Source organism: Diplotaxodon limnothrissa, linkage group LG8 (assembly GCF_057381915.1).
Source record: "Diplotaxodon limnothrissa isolate DT_005_m linkage group LG8, D_limnothrissa_male_GT1.1, whole genome shotgun sequence".
In the NCBI taxonomy this organism is placed as follows: domain Eukaryota; kingdom Metazoa; phylum Chordata; class Actinopteri; order Cichliformes; family Cichlidae; genus Diplotaxodon; species Diplotaxodon limnothrissa.
Window position 1 is genome coordinate 23,029,909 of NC_140603.1, and position 21,632 is coordinate 23,051,540.

A 21,632-nucleotide genomic window follows, 5' to 3' on the forward strand; every position below is an offset into this window, starting at 1 on the left:
CCGTGTCTGGGCCTAAACTCCGCTGCAGGTCCATATATCAAACGATCACTATGGCATTACTGAGAGTTGAAAAACTGTCTAAAGTCTTTCATCTTTAATAAAATGATCAGCGTTCTGCTCTACCAGGTGTAACAATTGAGTTTAACATCCAGGCATCCATGAAAACGGAATTTATTTAACAGAGTTAGAAGTTAGCAGGAAGTTAGCTCGCTAGCTTCTATCTAAATACAATATAGCATGTCCTGACTGCGGGGTTTTGGAAACAAATTAAAATGTACAGCTCTGTTATCACTTCCAACATAAATGAAGACAGAAAACTAAACAGCAGTGACGTTTGTAGGGTCACTGAAGTTTGGCTAGCTGGTATATAATGATGTGCTACGTGACCGTTAGCGACACAGCTGTGTTAGCATAATATAAACAAGCTAACTTTTTTTTCCACTCGATAAAAGTTAATGTGAGTGTTCTCGGTGGTCAGGAACAAATGTAATCGCATGGCAGGATGCTGTAAAAGGACCAAACTTCAGCCAGGAGAACAACTGAGATAATCCATCCACAATACGAGGTTAGTCATTCATATACTGCTGCATGGGCTGGGCTGTAGTTACATCGTAAGGTTTTAAAAACTGAGCTTAAATAAATGATTAGCGGTAATTAAAGCCGAGGGAGGTCAGTGATCACTGACTGTTTTAGGAGCTTTTTTTTTTTTTTTTTTTTTTCTTTTTTTTTTTTCTTTTTTTTGCCTGTCCCGTTTGGCTCTTTTGCCATCAGAATTGTTGTCTAAAGGCAAAGAAAGATGCCCAACGGATTTACTTTACCAAATTGACCATCCCAGCCTTGCCGTAATGGTCCATTTGATTCACCTTTTATTGTTTATTTTATTTTCACTTACTGAATATGGGACAGACTTGACTGGGGGAAAGAAGGGGAGAAAGAAAGAGGGAAAGAGAAACAGCTGAGAAGAGGGATGGGGGAGAAGGGCAAAAACCAAAAACCAACAGAATGAGCAGAAAAAAAAAAAAAGAAGAAAAAAAGAAAAAAAATGCATATATCAATCACCTGGGTCACCTGCTGAGAAAGAAAAAAGAAAACAAGCAGAAGAGAACAAATAGAATAAACAACATCACAATGATATATGGGAATATGACAGTAAATACTAAATATTAAACATTATTGTGCAGCACATAAGAGCAACAGAACACAGTGTGCTTTGAGGTAGGAGCCAAAAAGGGTGTAGTTTGTGGGTGTGATCACCCGTGTGTACACCTGTGAGCATGGACGCGCTTGTTTTTTGTTTTTTAAAAGGTTCCTTCATGTAATGATCTGCTAGAGGGTGTGGGGGGCCACAGCCCCGTCCTCCAGGGCATGAAGCATGAAGGAGCTTTTTGAGATTAAATACAAGAAAATACATAACATTAAACATCAAACAACACAAAAGCCATAATAACACAGACTACTTTAGGCCCGGAAGTAGGATTCGTCACGTCATCACTTAACGACCGGATTATTACCACCAGCTTATCGCTTCCTTAGCAATTAAAAAAAAATAGCTCCTGGTAGTGTTTTTTAAAAAAAGTTCTCAGTTGACAGAGAAAACAGAGTTGGTGCAAAGGTAGCAAGACGAGTCTGAGGAGGGGGAAAACAGTGGTGATGACTGAGAGAGGACAGGAGATGAGGCGTGGAAGTAAGCTCTGTGTACATGTAAACATGTCAGGCTGGAGGGCGAAGCTGCGAGGCTGCTGGAATCTTCTGAGACGTGATGACCACACAGTGTAACGTTTCCTCGCTGGGACACGGGCCACGTCAGATGTCAGCCAGCCACTGTTTGACACTTGGCTTCAGCACAGATACACTCACATGCTCCAACACGGCAGCTGGGATTAAAGACTGAAGGGCTACAATTGGAGACCGACCAACATCCGTTTAAAAGATGGTTTAACCAGTTTAAATTCTTTTTTGTTTTACAACTACGAAGCCAAATATTTTAGTACAACATGTTTTATAGGCTCCGTTTATGCCTGCCAGAATTTATTGCATTGCATATTTCTAAGAAATCTTAAACAAGTGACAAATTCAGACGGTGTAGAGTTTCAGAATTTGTTATATTAGTGTAAATATTGAATTTATAACCATTTTATGTCAGCAGCGACGGCTTTGCAGTTGTTTTTTCATCTCAATCTCAAGAGCGCCTGTCAGGAAATTTCTTCACAATTGACTCTAAGGCGATCTGATCAAAATGTTAATGTCGCAGGTCAGGGAGAAGAATATATATCTTGGCTGTGACAGGGAATCCTATTTGCATGAACGATCCTTTTCTGTGGCTACCTCTAAGTACAGTTCCTCTTCTACTTTTTTTGCCTATGGTGTGCCACAAGGTTCAGTTTTGGGGCCTTTATTGTTCTTGCTGTATTTACTTCCTCTTCAACACTTATTCAGCACTTTTAAGGACATTTTGTATCACTGCTATGCAGATGATATTCAGTTATATATCTCCTTTAAGCCCCATGATGTTTCCAAGCTACAGATTTTGCATAAGTGCATAGACTCCATTAGAGGTTGGATGGCTGGAAACTTTCTTCAACTAAATGAGGAGAAGACTGAAGTCCTTGTTTGTGCTCCTAAAAATTTTGTACCTAGTGTTATGGAAAACTTGGGTCCACTTGCTACATTTGCCAAACCGTCTATCAGGAAGCTTGGTGTTACTATTGACTCAGCTCTGACTTTGGATGCTCATGTAAAATCTCTGGTTCGCTCCTGTTTTTATCACTTGAGAAACATTGCTAAGCTGAGTCCCATTGTATCGCGCTCCGAATTGGAAGTTGTCATTCATGCATTTGTTTCATCTCGTCTGGATTATTGGAATTCTTTGTTTACTTGGAGCATCTTTGGAGCATCTGCAAGTTGTACAGAACGCTGCTGCAAAGCTTCTGACCAAGTCCTCCAAGTACTCCCATGTCACACCCCTGCTGATTCAGCTGCACTGGCTCCCCGTTAAATTCAGAATCCACTTTAAGGTTTTGACCTTGACTTTCAGGGCTCTGCATAGACAAACACCAACATATATAAGTGAACTTTTACATCCATACATTCCCAGCAGGTCCCTGAGGTCATGTCACCAGAGCTTGCTGGTTGTCCAACACACGAGGCTGAAAACAAAAGGCGACAAAGCTTTTGTAACTGTGGCCCCCAGATTGTGGAACTCTCTCCCTTTGAGCCTGAGATCTGTGGACTCCGTGGTCGCTTTTAAAAAACAGCTAAAAACTCATCTTTTTAAACTTGCTTTTGGTTGATTTTTATTTTTAGGTTTTAGCTTCTGTGAAGCACTTTGTGATTTTTATCTTGAGAGGTGCTATATAAATAAAATTTTACTTACTTACTTACAGAATTACACCCAGTTTGTAAATCAAAAATGTATCGATTGCACAAATGTGGACAAAACATCATAATTTCATAATTTGCCACTTTTTTGCAGCAACATAAGTCAAGCTTTGGCTACAACTTATGTTGTGTATGCTATCAGAATCAAGCGTGTTAATCCACAGAAGGAATTTGACTTACTCTCAAAAAACGTAGACACAAATGGTGACTGTGTAGCCACGGAAGAACAAAAGATTTTTGGCTGTATACATAGTTCTTTCCACAGATTTTAAATCCAGTTGTGCCAAAGTGAGGTTGTATTGCAAATGTGTTAGTCGGCGTGCAAATGTCACGGATATATGTGGTATTCAGTTGCACAAAATATCACAAAGCTAAAAAACCCCCCACAAAAGTGCAGTGACTCAGTAAATCCATTGAAGACAAGGCGCGGGGTACAGTAAGGCAGTCTCCCGCAGGAGCTAGCAGATAAGCGGGGGAGGAGCTGCATCAAGAGAAGACAGGAAAATGCTAATTAAGTTGGTTGACTAATGGGTTGTTAGTTTGTAGTAAATCTTTTTCAGTGTGTGCGTGAATTTGCCCCATGTGCCTGCTTTCAACATTAGATAGCCATAAAAAGTCTAGATGAGCTGTAGCTGCAGTAGGTAGCAAAGCAGAACAGAGCCATGAAGTCTGTTACCCTGAAGGGGCGTCCACATAGGTAGCCCTGCTTTGTTGCTAATGGTTGTTTGCTCCAGTTAGAGTTTCAGGCCCGGGTTGCCTAGGTAACCTTTTGGTAATTAATTTAGCACCTTGTAATATGTCAGTCATCAGTATTTCACTGTCATTGGTAGTTGCTTCAGTCACTCGCCTTGACGTTTAGTCCTGGGCATCGCCTCCGTTTTCTTCACTGTCGTTTAAAGTTGCAGAATTTGATTTTCTGTGCTCACTGGTAACCACGTTGCTGCGAACTGGGGGATGCAATTCTCTCTGAACGAAATCAAGGACAAACATGAAAGTTTTAGTTTTCCAAAGTTCAGCGTTACACCGGGAAGGTTGGTGTCAATATTGTCTCCCATTTCTGCAACCAACGTTAGGGTAACCAACAAGTATGTTAAAGACAGCTTGTAATTACCGAGTATGGTATTTGGCACATCTAAATTTGACATTTCCTTAGATGGGGAGGAGGGCCAAAAAAAATTTTTGTCCTTTAGTGGATGTCAGAGTCGTAAAAAGGTTAAGAACCGGTGCCACTTTGAGGGAATGAACTGCCGGAGGGTTAAAAATAGAAAACACTAACAAGTCTTGCTAGCCTCTTTTGCGCCATCTGCTGCTACCTCCCAAAAAAGATGCAGTTTGCAGAAAGTTATAAGATGAAAACAACTGAGATCCACCTTTTTGACTTTATATATTTTGTTGCCTTAAAAAAAACAAAAAACATCCAAAGTTAAAAATATCCTTGAGCACTAACATAATCCTATAGTCACAGAGGCAGCATCATGACACCGTCACCTTGTTCCCCGCCTTTCCACTTTGTCTCTTTCAAGACACGATTATCGTCACAGCCACAGCCACATTGTCATTATGCCTTTCTTTACTCCTGACCCCCAGACTCCCATTCCCTCACAATCGCTGTTTGTGGACAATGACATCATGGGCCCCACCCCTCGGTGACCTGCTGGTTAAGTAGGACAGTCTGGATTTAAGATATACGCTCACACACAAAGAGAAATATGGTGCACTGCCCACTAAAGCCAAATCAGGACAACCTTTAGTGTGTATGTGTAGGGTGTATGTTTGCTGAGGGTGTTTAATTTATGTTTCCAGTGAAAGGGAAGAAATGGGAAGGTGAAATGCACACTCCTTGTCTCCTCTTTCTGTGTGAAACCAGGAGTGCACCTGTATTTCTCTGCCTGTTTTAGCCAGTTTTTCTATGTTATGTATGACTTTAACCACAGTTTTGGTTGTTAAATGTCTCTGAAACTATTGCTTTGGTAGTAAACCCCTTCCTTACACAAGCAGCACATTCATTTGTGTTTCCTTCTGGTCCCAAACTGGGAGCCTTCTTACATCTTTTACATGTAAGGTGAATTTATAAACCACTACACTCTGGAGACACTAGGCGGAGTTGCGTTTCAATGTCTCGCCATGGGTGGACCTCTGAGAACTGTAGTTACACAAATAACCAAAAGTTATATTGCTATTTTTCTCCATTTAAGAATTCTAATCTTATCAATAATAAGCAGGCTTTTTTTTTCAGTTATTATAATAAAAGTAGTTAGCACAGAGTTTATGAACTCATTGGTATTTAATAAAAAATGTCCTGAAAAATAACAGGAAAAAGTATAGACTTAAGTTAAGTAAGGTAACACAGTGATTATATGTGTGTGTCGTTCCCCAGAGGCCCAGTATTTCCACTTTTTGGGAATTATCTGATTAACAGGGGAGAGTAAGGTCACAAATGAAACTACTCACACGGTTGTGTAATCAATTTAAAAAAAAAAAGTCTGGCAGTTTTATACTTTTGAGTACTCACACACAGACGACTCTTGTACGGCAGCAAGTTATTATTTTTTTACTCAGTTTTTAAATTTAATATTCTAACTATAACATTTGAATTACTGAGTGCTAGAAATTCCCCTCGGTGGATTTTATTTTGGTTTGTATGGAGCAAAATTTCGCCAGCTCCTTATCCTCCTTTATCAGACAAATATATAAATTGGCATCAAGGTTCTCGTTTAGCTGTGCCAGGAAGTAAATAAAAAAAAATAAATAAATAAATAAATTATGGACATGTTGTGAAGCTGTTAGTTTGCCAATTTTCCTATCATAACTATTGCTTAAGAGCATGAAGGTGTTATCAAAAAATCTTACACCTCAATTGATGACACCTCGTTTATCATATGTGAGAGTCTAAACAAAGGTTTAAAGAACAAATGTAGTGTTTACATGAAAGCTGCCTTTTCAGGAGCTGGTTTAAAAGAGGAGGACCTTCAAAAAGAGCGATGTCTTATATTTAATTGGATATTTCTCCCCAATCGTGCAGCCACCTCGTGCGGCTTGAATTTTTATGAAGTGTGTTTTCATCCAACGGTGACGGCTGTCTGATCTACGGGGACTGCTCATCAGACTGTCTGGATATCACGCACATATCTGGAGTGGTTGTGATCTCTTAAGATGACTGAACGGGCTGGATGATTTGATGGGGAACATCAACTGTTGTAAATCTAATTGGCCTCCTGCCTGACGCTACGGGATTGTTGGAGCGTTGGGTTGTGGTAAGGGGCGGGTTTTGTTGCAGTCTGAACGCAGAATGAGAATCTCTCCCGTCCTCCAGCTTTACCTTCGCTCCGCCGCCGCCACAGCTCGGCTCTTCTTACATTATTAGCCGTCTGTGATGTTACATTAAAGATGCATGACTCTCATGCTGTCTCACTCAGCGGGGGCCTCCTGTGTGAGTTGAGTTGCTGTTAGAAAGAGGGCCAAACACACAGACACGCACAGACACACACATGTTATCGTGTGAATGCGGTCGAGCTCTCTCAAAGCCGAAATTTGTTATTTGACAGATGGATGTGGGAGGCTGTCACTGAGACTAAATGCTCCTGAGAGAGACACAGAGAGCCGTCTGGCTGGACAGAGATAGTGAGCTAGCTGGATGGAGAGTGGGAGGGGGTTAGCTCCACAGTATTGATATAATGCAAGCTTTGAGTGCCCTGTCTGCCTGGTTGAGTGCTTGTCGGTGCTGCTGCATATGGTGTGTGTCTTTTATTGTAGCAGTGTGTTTTTGTGTTTGGAGAGCGAGGAGATGGAACCGATGCGAGAGAGTTAAGACTGTACGTGTGTTTAACGCTAACGTCTCTCTGAAGTCCATTTTAAAATCCCCAGACGCCTTGAGAGCTCAACCACACTCTGCTTCCTGTATGTGTGAGTGTGTGTGTGTGTGTGTGTGTGTGTGTGTGTGTGTGTGTGTGTGTGTGTGTGAGAGAGAGAGAGAGAGAGAGAGAGGGCTTGTGAAGCTATCTATCTCTCTGGCTGTATCAGTGTCCTAATTGGACTAACAAGATTAGGTGAGGCGGGGAACCTCGGTGTTGGTGTGTGGTTGTGCACGCAGGAGGTTAAATCCAAGTCACATTACAATTCATTTAACAGGGCTGGTGACGTGGATGCAATCTCCTGTCACAGTAATGTAAAGTTATTAGTGCTTAAGTGGTCAGTCGATTAATCAGTTGGAGAAAATTAATAAACAGATTGTTCTCTCCACGCTTTGACGCTTAATCGGCTGAACAGTTAATGATGTAACCAGGAAAATAGCCGGTGATAATTACTTGAGCCATAATATAATAAAGTTTGTGAAGAGACAAGCTTATTCATAAATAACCTAATACAAATGTCAGTTTTGGCCTAACTTGTCAATTAAACTCAAATAATCAAGGTATGTCCTTAAAAAAATAAAAATAAAGATACAGATGATTGGTATTACCTGTAATTAACAAGTAAAAAAGTAGAAATTAAGCTACATTAAAGAAACATATGGCCTATTGCCTAGGATAGGATACTGTCACCTCTTATCTCATTATAGCCTTAATGTGATCTGATCCATCGCTACATAATCAGCCAACTTTTCCAGCTTTGTTTATCATCTATTATGAAGACAATATGATTAAAAAAAGAGACAATAAGGAAGGAAAGACACAATCTGGGATGATTCTTCACCCATGACACTCGTCATTTGAGTCACTGTTGATATAAAAACATCATCAGAAACAGAGCAGGGCATTATATTCTGAAAACAACCAGCATAACTGGCAAAAACAACATTTTAGTGGCAAAAAAATATTAGATTTTGCTTTATTAGAGGATTTTTTTTTTAACATGCTAGCCTCTAGGTAGCCTTTAGAAGGGTAATGCAAGCCTCTGTAGTTAATGAGATGTTTACAAACATAACGTTACTCAGCTTTCTGAACTAATGAGGTTTTTCAGTCATGTGACCTTTGCTTGTCTGCCATTTTGGACTTGTGACAGCTATGTTGACAGTGTAGGCTCAAATAAGTAAAGCCCCGTTCACACATGTCAGTGACCCTCTGGCAATCACATGTTGCTAGGGGAAAACATGTGTATTCCCCAGTCAGTTAGCCAAAGCCTTCTTATGATTGTTTTGGTTGCTAGCATGTTGAATGGAAGAGAAGGACTTGTCTGGAAACAAGCTAGCTACTCTCTGTAGTTGCACCTTATAAAACATGTTGGCAAAACTTTTTACTTAGAAGGAGAGCCTTAGCTTTTCGGTTGGAGTCACATTATTTCAAGTTGTCTTACGCCTCGGCTAGCAGTTAGCAATTATTTGCACAGGATCATAAAAGAAAAAACTAAATGCAACTGTGGAAATATGCTAGCTACCATTGCCAACCTGTTGTTTCCCTAGCACATGGTGGCGTCACATCCTAGATAACAGCGGCAGACAACTCTCAAGCAAAGAGTGTGTGATGCCATGTGAGAAACCTCAATAATACTAGTACAATTCTGTTACAACTACATTACAGAATTTGGATGTGTGAAAGAATGCTTGTAGCACACAAAGGCACACTTGGTGTCAAAATGTTCCCATTTTTCTGGCCTCACTTTTACATTAAAGGCTCAGTTTTCAGTAGATTCTGAATTATTCAACCTGATGGTAGTGAGTAAGCCTACAACATGTTGCAGCTTTAAATTTGTATTTTATTTATTTAATTTTTTTTCTAGCAACAAAATTAATGAGGTAATACCAAGTCAAAAAAGAGCAAGTTATTATTTTTCCTCCTGATGTTGTCAGAGCTCAGGTTGGTATAACAACCCAAACCTGACCAAATTATTTCTGAGATACTGCATGATTAAACTCACTGATAAGCCTATTGATGCAGTACAATGCTCTTGTGGCTTCGTGAATAGCTCGAGGGATCTTTCATGGTTCAGAATAGCAGACTCGTGTTACGTTTGTTTAGTCATGAATGGACTGCTGGGCGTTTCGGCATGACACATTTGGGGTGGCTGTAGCTCAGGCAGTAGAGCAGGTCATCTACTGATTGGAAGGTTGGTGGTTTGATTCCTGGCTTCCCCTAGTCTGCATCCCAAATTGCTCTCCGATGCATCCATTGGAGTATGAATGTGTGTGAATGTTACTTAGACAGCACCTAGAACAATGTGCTTGTGTGAATGGGTGAATGCACAAGTTGTGTAAAGCGCTTTGAGTGCTCAGAAGAGTAGAAAAGCACTATATAAGAACCAGTCCATTTACCATGACAATTCAAATAGAGGTGAGGTTATAATCATAGAAAACAAGAAGTGGTTAACTCTCATGTTTTATTGAGACAGGTGTGTTTGCTTGCTAAAGCAGTAAAAGCAGCAAAAGCCGTACTGATCTATTCTCCTTCAGTTTGAAGCAAAGCCAGCATTCACAGCGTCCATGATGAGTATTATTAGGCAGTTTGTGGTGTGTGTATTGTTCATATGCAGATACTGAATCACTGGTTTGTCTTACTGGGATATGGGAATGCAACTTTTTTGGGCGGTCACGTGATACCAAAATATTGGCTACGTTCAAGAACGATGTTGAGTTGTGTTGACTCACTTGTGGTTTGTGATTACCTCAAAAAGTTTTGCAAACAAAGAAACTGTTGGCAGAGAAAGCATGAAATGCATCCAGACTGTTGCAACTCATACTTTTAGCTTTCTCCATGTTACCTACGCTCACTCCCCAGCAGAACGAGATAAACTGAATTGAATTGTCCTGTTTTCACCTGATCCACTTTTTGAGGATGGGAATCGGTGGATCCCTACTAAGTCACCTGATTTGACTGAGACTGTTTTTAATATGAGTGTAAAAAAGGTCAGTAACAGATGTGTTAAAAGCCAGAAGCCTCATAAAGCCTCAATTATACTCATCACGGATGTGGACAGCTAGAAACCCGACAGCCGAGTAGTCATTCCTGTTATACTTCTTTCAAGTCCGTTTGAAATTCGCTGCCTGGGTGCATGTGTGGTTGGTACATTGGTAATGTAAATTCTATGCAGACAAGTCCGTGTGGTCCCAAAAAAAGCAGGCATACGAACATGGAAAGCATAAACCCTGCTTAAGCCAGAACTGGCCCATCATAAGCTCCAGTCTGGCCGTCTCGATGGTTTTGCAAAGTGTAAAAACGACAGCGAAGGGGGGTTGGGGATTGGACTTATCACTGTACAGTATTTTGAACCAGGAAATATTGTGTTGTTAAAGGTACAGTGTGGAAAATCATTCTCACAATTCAAGTGCATATTCCTTGCTACAGTGGTCGCTGTGGGAAAAACCTGCTTTAGAAATTGAATGTTAGGTGATCGTTCTAAGGGTAATGCCCAAAGTGCTTTTTAGACTACAAGTCACATTCATCTACTACAAACAGCGAGCTATTTATTAATTGGTGGACCCTTTGATGGTAGCTTTGCATGACTCGAGGACCAAAATAATGCATTTTTAAAAATCTTATAATGGGCCTTGGTTCAGTGGCCCCATAATGTACTGATTTACACATTCAACTATGAAGTGAGGAAGGAGGAGACACGAATACCTTTGGGGGAGGTCATCTGGTGTAAAACTGCCAAATCAAACATGCGGTGCTACCTGCTGTGGTGACCCATTGTGAATGAGGGAGCAGCTTCACTCAGCCTTGGTTCAGCTTAATTGTCAGCCTACTTTGCTCTGTGTGGCTGTCCCCAGGCTTGCAAGGGTTGCGATGAAGTGTTATCCTGACCTTAAACGACCATATTAGAGATATTCATTTAGGTCATGCAGATCCAGGAGTAGAAAAAACCCGTTTTAATCAGAGTGTTTAGAGCACCCTGCAGCCTGAAACTTCTTTGTTTGAAACTTTGGCCATGCTTCATGTAAGAATCCACTATTATGTTTAACTCCATTGACCTATAAATATTTCTAATTCCTTCAGATTACATGGATGTTTAACTTTACCGTAACAATCAATGTCATGACGATCTGTGGGAAGCGTTTAGATGACTCTACAATCTACAAGTAATGTGGTGATTTGGCCAAACTCTGAGGTTTGGATTTATGGTAAAAATGGTCGTATATAACAAAGCTGGTATAATTCTGGATGCCTAATTAACCATTGTGCATAGAATACTGTATCTGTCATGGCTTTTATTTATTGCTTTATAACTGCAATAAACTCTTCTTTTTTCATTTTTAAAGATACATGTGAGTGCATATATGGTCTAATTCATCCTCCAAAACTCATATCTGTGCAGCAGATGTATTTTTTGTATTTTAATTGATTTTGGATATGAAAAACGAGCTCGAAGGCACAGCATGGCTCAAGTGGCCAGTAACTGACGATGTGGAAAGAGTGCCGTTTTGCAGGATGGCGTGCCATCCGAGCGCTAAATCAGTGATGGTGCTGTCCATTTGCTCCACTCTGTTCCAAATCACTCTGCGTCCATCTTTTGGCTGAAATCCCTGCTGAGATGCGCTGTTATGCAAGAGGTTACGTTTGGGGATTAGCACATCATTTTCAAGGGTAGACATGAAGAATCCAATGGCGTTTATAGGTCACAAATCCCCCGCAGTTGCTATGTGTTAGACACACAAAACAAAAGGATAATACTTGCACTCTCATATGTAGTACATCTTTCGAGTCTTTTAGCGTTTTTAGCTTGGGACAGTTTCCTTTACATTGGGATTTTCAATTAAAAATAAAATATATGTCAAAGAAATGCAGCAGATCCCCTGATATGACACCAAATGTGTGGCATTTTTCACATTTCTTGCTGTAAGAACAACTAAAATGCACGCAAGCTGGCCTTTTTATGTATTGTTCCATCTTTACTTGACATCAGTAGTACCATAAAATGACAGAAAAGCTGACAGGTCTTTGATGAAAGTCATACAGATGAAGAAAATATGAGCTTGAGAGTGAATCAAAAGAAAATGTAACACATTAATGAATTTATTTGCATGGGTATCTTTTAACTCTGTGAACCATAAAAATCTAAGCAAGCAGCATTTTTGTGATATTTTTAAGGGGACAGGAAATATGTAGGTTAAAAAAATGTGTCATGTTTGTTTGTTTATGTCATATTAGTCCAACTGGAGGCAGCAGGACTGTTAGTTTCTGTCCATGTAGCTCTGTGTGTGTTTCTCCACTAGGGCTGAACGATATATCGCATTTGCGATAATATCGCAACATGATCAAGTGCAATTTTCTAACCGCAAAGGCTGCGATTATACTGCGATTATATTATACAATTCATGGGCTGCATCCTCCTGAGGCCGCATTTGTAGACCGATTACGTCACAGCGACGCGCCGAAGGCTGTCCAAATTACTACCATATCCCAGAATTCATAGCGCGGCCCAGCCAAACTCCAGTTTCCAGCAATGGCGGCCGCTACTAAGTTTTAAAATTACTCATACTAATCTTTCTGGGTCACAAAATAAACTTTTAACATATTTTCAGGCGAGAAAGTAGTTGTGTAAACATCAAATATCTGCTCGGTTTATCAAGATATCCCATATTTGCAAAAGTGCTTCGACGTTTTCAGAGGCGTCTGCTACCCACCAGCTCGACAGCTAGCCGGGAGCTCGAGGGTTACTGATGCGGCCGAGAACGGCACAACTCCCGGCACATCATTTTCAGATCACCGCGGAGTTTCGCTGCTCGGGTTAAACGTAATATATAAGTCACTTAGACAACCTAAAAATGTTATTGTTGGGCTTTTTTCAGTGTTTTGTTTGTTCGTGAGTAAATCGGTTTGGCTGAGATTAAAGTTATTAGATTAGATAAAATAAAACTTTATTAATCCCCCGGGTGGGTTCCTCCTTGGTTTTCACACAGCTGACTAAACGTCAAACAGAAAACTTATTAAACAGAAGTATGAGACAGTCGAGAATTTACACCAGTGTCTGGTTATATTTTAGATAGCAAGAAGCAGACGGCCGAGTTTATTAAACTCCACCGAGACAGCGGTGACGCTAATCAGAACTAGCCTTCTGATTCAGAAGGCTAGACCGTCCAATTTCACGCCTTTAAATTTTAAAGGCGTGTGTGTGTGTGTTTATACAATTGCTATTATGTTTGCACTTTATGTGTAATGTTACTGACTGCAGAGATCAGTAAGATGTGTGTATTTTTTATTTATTAGTTTTATTTATTTAATATTATTTTTTAATTGAATGACTGTCTAGTAGTTCACAGATGTCGAAAAACTGAGTGTGGTAAAGCCACTGATTTTTTTTATGTATATTTCTGCAATCTGCACATTGTACTGACTTTCATTTTAATGTTTACACCAGGGTTCCTTGTCAGCACTTTATGCTCAGATGTTTGTAAGCTAAAAATAAACTATTGTGTATGTTCAAATATACTGTTGTGATTGAAGAAGTTAAATAAAAATGTCAGTCATCAATTCATGCATCACCTCATGTCATCATAACAGAGGTCTGTCTTCCAGGAAAGAACAGTTTAAAATTAATGTAATATAGTATTGGCCATACTATATGATGTATTGCTTGTCTTTGTTTAATAATACAGAAGACAAATACCTTAAAAAATAATCGCATATCGCATCGCAATCGCAATATTGGGGCAAAAAATCGCAATTAGATTATTTTCCATAATCGTTCAGCCCTATTCTCCACGCACTGTGCCTGATTGCTGTGGGATAGGATGTGTGATGTGTGGAGGTATGGACCCCCTATTTGTTTGTGTTCTTTGTGTCTCATGTTCAGCAATGCATGGAGTCCGTGTGTGCGTGTGTGTGCATGTGCGCTGCTGCCTCCTGTGTGCAAGTCTGACTGTTGCATAAGAGGATCTGCTGCTGTCCCAGAGCTTAACTAAGGATTTAAACCTCTCTTCCTCACTCTCTCTTCCTCACTCTCTCTTCCTGGGTCGTCTGCCTCTCCAGCTCGCTCTGTTGCACTTTCTCCCATCTCTGTGACTGCATGTGTGTTGTGGGCGGCTGGTGTTGAATAAGTCTCTGTGCGTATGCAGATCGCCCTTACCCATTAATATTTAAAAGTTTGAAACTGCCTCCCTTTTTGATGGCTGGCTTAACTCATTATAACATGTAATTTTTTTTGTTTTTAATAAAAATAATGATTGATGTGGTGATTTAATCAGCTGCGGTTTTGATTAATTCATTTAATTACACTGACTTTAATTTATTCATTTTATATAGAGGATGAATGGATTATAACTGTACTGTACATACATCTCATACTGCCTTCATTCCAGACGTCCTCTATCAACTAGTCGCTGTTTTGGCAACTCTAAATATCTTTGAGTATAAGAATAGACACTAATATCTTACCACATTTATAATGTGTAGATACCTTCAGAATTGGGCTTGCTGGTGATCTAAAAATAAAAGGTTTGGATGAGACTTGGATGCGATGTGACTTGTCCAAGATGCCAGTGCTGCAAATTTGTTCGCCATAAACTCACACAAGAGAATGTTTTGCCAAGGTGCTCATTGGACTCTGTGCTGAGGAAGGTTTTACTGGGCTGAGCGTTTTACTATCAAGAAATTCTCTACTATATTTATTTAAATTGCATTATGCAGCCATAAACATTTTGATTGCTGCTCTCTATAATAACAGCAATTTCCCTTACGTTAAAATGCAGGAAGTTAATATTAGAGCTTAATAATCGCCGTATGTAAATGATCTTGTGCTGCACACACTGGATGAGCAGTGTTATTTAGCAGGAAGGGACACTTGCTATTTGGTTTAGCCTAACTGTTACAGCAAGTCATTGCAAACAGTATGCTGCAAACACAGATGACAACCTGCTCATTTTTTAACCATTGATAAGCTGAAGTTTATACGAAATCTGACTGTATTCCATACAATGTCTGTTCCTTTATTTGCGTTACTAGTGAGTTGCCTTTAACCCATTTTTTTTCTATTTTGATGCCTTTATTTTCCTAAAGTTTTGAGTTTGGTTTTTCTGAGGTATTTTTTAGATCAGCAAAGTTGACTGAGGACCCAGTCAACCACTCGTCCAGATATAGGACCTCGTGTTTTTAAGCCTCGAGCTTGAAAGGTAACGATAGCAAGCTGCATACACACATAGCACATAGGCAACACAGAAACACTCATATCTACTAATTAGTACTAACATACTAGAATTTCAGTCATGAAAACTAATGCAGAAAGTTCTTCGATTGTCTGTATGACACAGTAATTTGTTAAGTAATGCTCCAAAAGGTCCAAAAACTCAATCTCAGTCTCTTTTATAAAAACACAGCAGTGAAAAATGTGACTTGAGTACATTTTGCAGGTACGTATCTTGATTGTGTGCAGTTTATCAGTGCAGTTGAGTTAAAATTGACAAGAAAACACAATCAAATGTCAGCAGTAATCAAGCTGTGATACTGTAGACTGTGTTGAAGTGAAGGTGGTGGTAAAGGTGATGATAATGATGACGGTGTGAGAATACCGATCACACTGGGGAACGTGGTGAGGGGCATGAAGAGAAGGCAGGAAATGGCTGTCCTGTCTTTTAGATAGTCTCAGAGAATAGCAAAACATATCCGTTACACTTCCTGAAGACACAGTCATGACCAAAGACCAAAGATATCCAGTTTCAATCACTTAAAAACAACCAAACCTCTCAATTAGATTTACCCAGACCGAATACTTTACTCCCATCTTCTCACTGGCCGACGCTCTTATTAATATTTTTGTACTAGAGAACACATGCATGTGACACTTGTATACACAGAAAACTTTCCAATGGAGAATCCTTTCATGCCGCTGCAGCTCCTGTTTTCTGTCTCGCCTGTCTTCAAACCTCATCTGTCATGCTCGGGAAGCAGATGTGAGTGCTGAAATCTGCTCGCATACACACATTTCTCATGAGACAGGTGTTTGGAAAGGGGAATGACAGACGAGCGGTGTTGAGGTTACATCTTCATCGATGGCTGAATTCCTTTCATACTTGATGTGTAAAGCGCCTAAGTGTGCCCAATTCATCTACCATCCAGCCGCACCTGGGTATGAATGGGCGCACCACGACTGGGAATAGCGTGAAAGGTTCACGCAAGCTTACCAGATGTCAAACATTGTACATGATCACAAACAGGGTGTATCAAATAAATAAATCAAATAAACGACTCATGTCTGTGCAACACAATACGATAAAAAAAGATTTATGCCCAAAGTACCATGCATTTTTGTTATATGAGCACATGGTAAAACATTAAATTTAACAGATTAGGGTCAAATTAAATTGATTTGATTGGTATACATTTAATTTTTACCAAGTGCATTCTCCTTAATGATTAATTATTTGAATAAATAAACCTTTGATTTTACTTTTTTTTGGTTGTTACTCAAAATTACTCAAAAGAATTATAATTGTAAGAAGGTGTGTAAAAGATGATTAATTAGTTTTAGTACAATTCAGCAACGATGGGAATGTTTAGTTTTCTGGTTGAGTTAGCGAGTACATGCATAGTATCACAAGCATCATAAGAAATGCACTACCTAAGTCAAACTTATGTCATGTTTGACTTCAGATTAATGTCAAAAACCCCTGAATTGGATAAATGGAATAAAATGGAAGGATGGAAGGATTCTCTAATCACTCCCAAAGACCTCAGCAGAAATGCTGAAGCTTTGTATTATGCTAAGCTCTATTTCATTTTACACCAGCTATTAACATGCGTTCTGTACTTTTACATCCTGCTTGAATGTGGTTGTTAAAGCAGCCACGTTATAAAGTGAAAAAGTGAATGCTGTCTGGATGCCGTCCTTGAATTTATTTATTTATTTATTTATTTTTGTTCTACACAAACGCTGCAAAGTGATGGAGACAAACTCACCTCGCCAAAGGCAAAAAAGGTTGAGCCAGTACAGCTGTATCACCTTCTGTGTGAAATTTGCTGCTCTACTTACCTACTTACCTAGCTGAAGGACGAATAAAGATAGTGGTGCCTTTGCATTTATTATATGTTGTTTACAATATATCTGAAAATGCAGATAATTGCTTACATATAATCTTTATGCATAATTGCATTTAATACCAGGAGTACATGGGGGCTAAAAGAGTGTAACCATAATAATATGGAGTGTCGGGGCGGAGTGTAATCTAGTCAAGATAATGACCTCTTGCATGTGCACTGGTGTGTTTGTTTGTGCTGGAGGACTGCCCCCGTGCCGCACTCACTGTTCAGTCGTGTTATTTCTTGCTGATTTACTCTCCGTTTCTTTCTTTCTTCCTCTACACAGATTGACTTGGAGCCGGAAGGGAAGGTGTACGTGGTCATTGATCTGTCCGGATCCTCCACTGAAGGTAAGATCACCACGAAGCACCATTATACAAAGAGGGAGAGAGAAATGCACAAAAATATGCACGCATGCACGCACACATGTGCAAAGCTGGCAGTAACAAACATGAAAAGGAAGAATTTATAACCGTCTTTTAATACAAATGTAGTTTTGTATAGTATAGTGCTTATCATTAGTGCCAACCCTAAAAGCCCTTACACACCGAGTGCATTGTAAAACAGCGGCACTCACTTTTATTTATATAGCACTAAATCACAACAACAGTTGCCTCAAGGTGCTTTATATTATAAGGTAAAGACAACAACACAATGATACAGAGCAAACCCCAGCAATCAAATGACCCCCTTATGAGCAAGCACTTTGATGACAGTGCTTCCAAATGCAGTCATCTGAATGGTCAGATCTTCTCATTCACATCTGAAAAATTGGTAAATATTATACATGAAATGTCTGGTATGTAAACACCTTTACGCTAACCTTAGGCAATCAGGATATTTTTGTTTAAGAGTGTCAGTCAGGGAACCCAGGAAATATTAATTGTAACTGATGCTCAAGAACTATTCAGTGTTCACTGTCTGTTTTGCCCTTCTCCAAAAGATAAGGGTAGGACTACCTGCGATGACTTAGACCTCACATGGCTGAATGATTGTGTAATAGGGCAAACATGCCAGTAAGTATTTTCCTTACCCTTAGCATTAAAATAGCATCGAATATTTTCTTTTATTCTGCATTTAGCTCTGTTTTTTTCTCTCTGATATGACTGATATGTTCAGGTGTTTATAAGTATTGCTAAATGTTGGGTCTTAGATCCCGAGCAGGTAGCATAGAGAGGCTTTTAGCTGTGTGTGAAAAACAGCTTTGTTTTCTCAGTGGAAACAAAGGGAGTGATACTAGTGATCCAAAACAGTAAAGCGGTTCGGTGTATGATTAAAAACCGTAGCTCGCTGCCACTAAAATGTTCCTTAGAGTTGAGAGAACTGCATGCATACCGACGGTTGACCAATTTTTGACACGAGCATGCTAACTGGTGTGGAGGTGAAGAAAAGAGTGTTTACAAGGTGGTAGCGATGTTAGTCGACAGGATTCAGAGGGAGTCAGATACTTCAGGGACAAAGTAAGAGAGGTGAGATTGAACTGGGTTGTGCGGTGGAGAGATACTTGTTAAAATGGGAGAAGAGTGTAGAACATGGAGCTACCAGGCAGAAGGAAAAATGGCCAAAGATGAGGTTTGTGGATGGAGCGAGAGGACATGCAGATAGATGGTGTGACAGACGAATGTGCAGAGCACAGGAAGAGATGGAAACAGGCGATGCGCTGTGACGACCCTAACAGGAACATCTGAATAAGGTCTGCATGAATCTATTGATTACTGAAGCTTCTTGCCAGTTTAGTTTTGGTGTGCATAAAAAGCATCTATCCTTAATGTTAATTGTGTTATTGGCTGGGCTCATTATATTTTTCTGCATGGAAAGCAGCCGATAATTTGCAATAATGTGACACGTGTAATGTTCAGCCGTCCCGAATTCCGCCCACATAATGCATTTTATATGTGAAAAGGTCTATCAGTAAGTACTGAATCATAAAAGATTAATGCAACATATTAATAATAAATCAGTCATCAATTTTATTTCATCATCAGCTCATTGTTTAGCTTTCTAGCACTCAGCTTGCTGTTTTAACAGCATTGTTTTCAGCTGCAGCGGGCGGGTGTTTCTTTTTTTTGTGTGTGTGTGCGTAAAAAGCTCTAAAAACCCTCTACCCGTGTGAGTAGCTGGTAAACATCGTGGATATTTTAGCAGGTAAACAGAAAGATATTTCCCTTAGGGGTTTTGAGTGAATGTTGCACTCACATCTGCCAGGTGCGAAGACACACAACTCAAAATAAATGATAATGTTGCTCTGTGACTGGCGACCGTGTAAATAAGCACGTCAGCACACTGAGCGATTTTCCGTTGATTAGATGTCCAAAAGAAATGGTACATAACTGGGCTGAAATTGTACTTACAAGCTGGAATTGCACCTGTAATCTTATCTTTGCTACATCAGCACTTAAAGTACCGAGCGACTCAAATGCTGAATGAGAAAACGACACGCCATGGTCTTAGACTGCTTATAGAAGGGACAGAGGGCCGGCCGTGAGGTAACTCAGAGGTTCAGAGATATGATGATGGCTGGTTGACAACCCTACAAACCAAACTTGGTCACGGGAGTTTCAGATTAAGCAATACTGAAACCTCAGACTTGGATTTGAGCAGTTTCTTCTGTTTTTATGGCACTGCCTTGTATCATTACACCTAACATGCTATCATATGATGCAAGCAAGTTAGTATAGCGTTGTTCTTCTTTTCTATCCTTGAAGCATAAAATACAGTTTGATTACCAAAGGACTGATTCATGTTTTTAATAGCTGTTGTATATACATGCAACATCACAAAGATTATTCTCTCCCATTACATTGTGCTCAGTTTTCTGAGTGTTTTCTAACTCATCTAGTCATTAACATCATCAAATGTAAACATAATTTTAGAATGTAAAATGTTAATCAAATGAAAAGAGACACAGTTTTATTAATAATTCAAAATGCAGCATGTAGATATTTAGATAGCTCTCGGGTAGCCCAGAATCTCACTGACTGACTCTGGCATTTAATAGTCTATACCATTACTTAACAATCTTTGGGCTGAAATTGGGTTTTATCATGACATTTTATGTTATTTTAGCAAAATATTAGGACTTAAGTGTGAATACTGAATATTTATAAATTATAATCAAGCTGCTCCGGCTTAAAGGGATCTATATTTAGCCGGGGATCTCAAGGGATTTGCAGCGGTTACAAAAAAGCCAGAATTTCTTGGTTCTAGGACTCAGTGTTACGTTATATCAGGAGGAACACCATTTTTAACCACGCAGCAGAAGAAAGTTGAAGACAATGAAAATATATAAATAAATAAAATTTAGAAATGCTTTTTAGCTAATTGACGAAATCAGGAAATAGACAGTATCATGGACAGATTTGCCACTCAGCACACATATAATGCACACTGGAAACAAATACACTAGTGTACTTGACATTAAATACGAAAACAACCAAATGTATTAACTAGGGCTGCCACAAACGATTATTTTGATAGTTGACTAGTCACCGATTATTTTTGCGATTAGTCGACTAATCAGATCGTGCATCCATTGGACGTACAGCGTACAGCTTATTGCACCAGCAGCATCTGCTCTTACATAACTATCATTAGCTTACAGCTTTAAGTGTTTAAGATATGTGCTAACTAAAAATAAAGACAAGATGATAGTTTATTAAATTTTAATGAAATTTGCAGATTGTTTCGGTGAAGTTCAATAAACTCCTTGCTATCTAAAATATAACAGGACACCGGAGTATATTCTCGAGCATCTCACACTTCTGATAATCAGCTGTCTGCTTGACGTTTATTCAGCTGTGTAAAAACTATAACTTTAATCTCAGCCAAACCGATTTACTCAGGAACAAATAAAATACTACAAAAAGCCAAACAATAACATTTTTAAGTTATCTAAGTGACTTATATATGTTTAACCTGAGTAGCGAAAGACAGCGGTGGGTTTGAAAACGATTTGCCGGGAGTCTCACGGGCCCTAGTGAGCCTTGGCCCTGGCTAGCTATCGAGCTAGTGGGTAACAGACGTCTCTGAAAACGTTGGAGCGCTTTTGAAAATATGTGGTGTCTTGATAAACTGAGCAGATATTTGAGGTTTACACAGCTACATTCTCGCCTGAAAATATGTTAAACGTTTATTTTGTGACCCAGAAAGAATAATAATAGTAAAACTAACTAGCTTCCGCCATTGTTGGAAACTGAGCTGGGCTGCGCTATGAATTGTGGGACAGAGCTACTTCTCCTTCTTCGGGGTTTAACGGCTGCTGGCATCCTTGTACATGCAGTGCTGCCATCTTCTGTTTCAGTCCGTTATTAC

At 39.6% G+C, this 21,632-nt stretch overlaps 1 protein-coding gene across 3 annotated transcripts in view; it reads left to right on the forward strand.

Moving 5' to 3' along the window:
• Nucleotides 1–21,632, forward strand: part of LOC146626920 (protein kinase C epsilon type-like) — a 56,572-nt gene that overhangs the window by 13,890 nt on the left and 21,050 nt on the right. For all 3 annotated transcript variants that reach the window (XM_085361504.1, XM_085361503.1, XM_085361502.1), the window contains exon 2: nucleotides 17,608–17,671. In XM_085361504.1, the coding sequence (XP_085217630.1) occupies nucleotides 17,608–17,671 (64 nt within the window). The remainder of the gene's footprint in view (nucleotides 1–17,607; nucleotides 17,672–21,632) is intronic.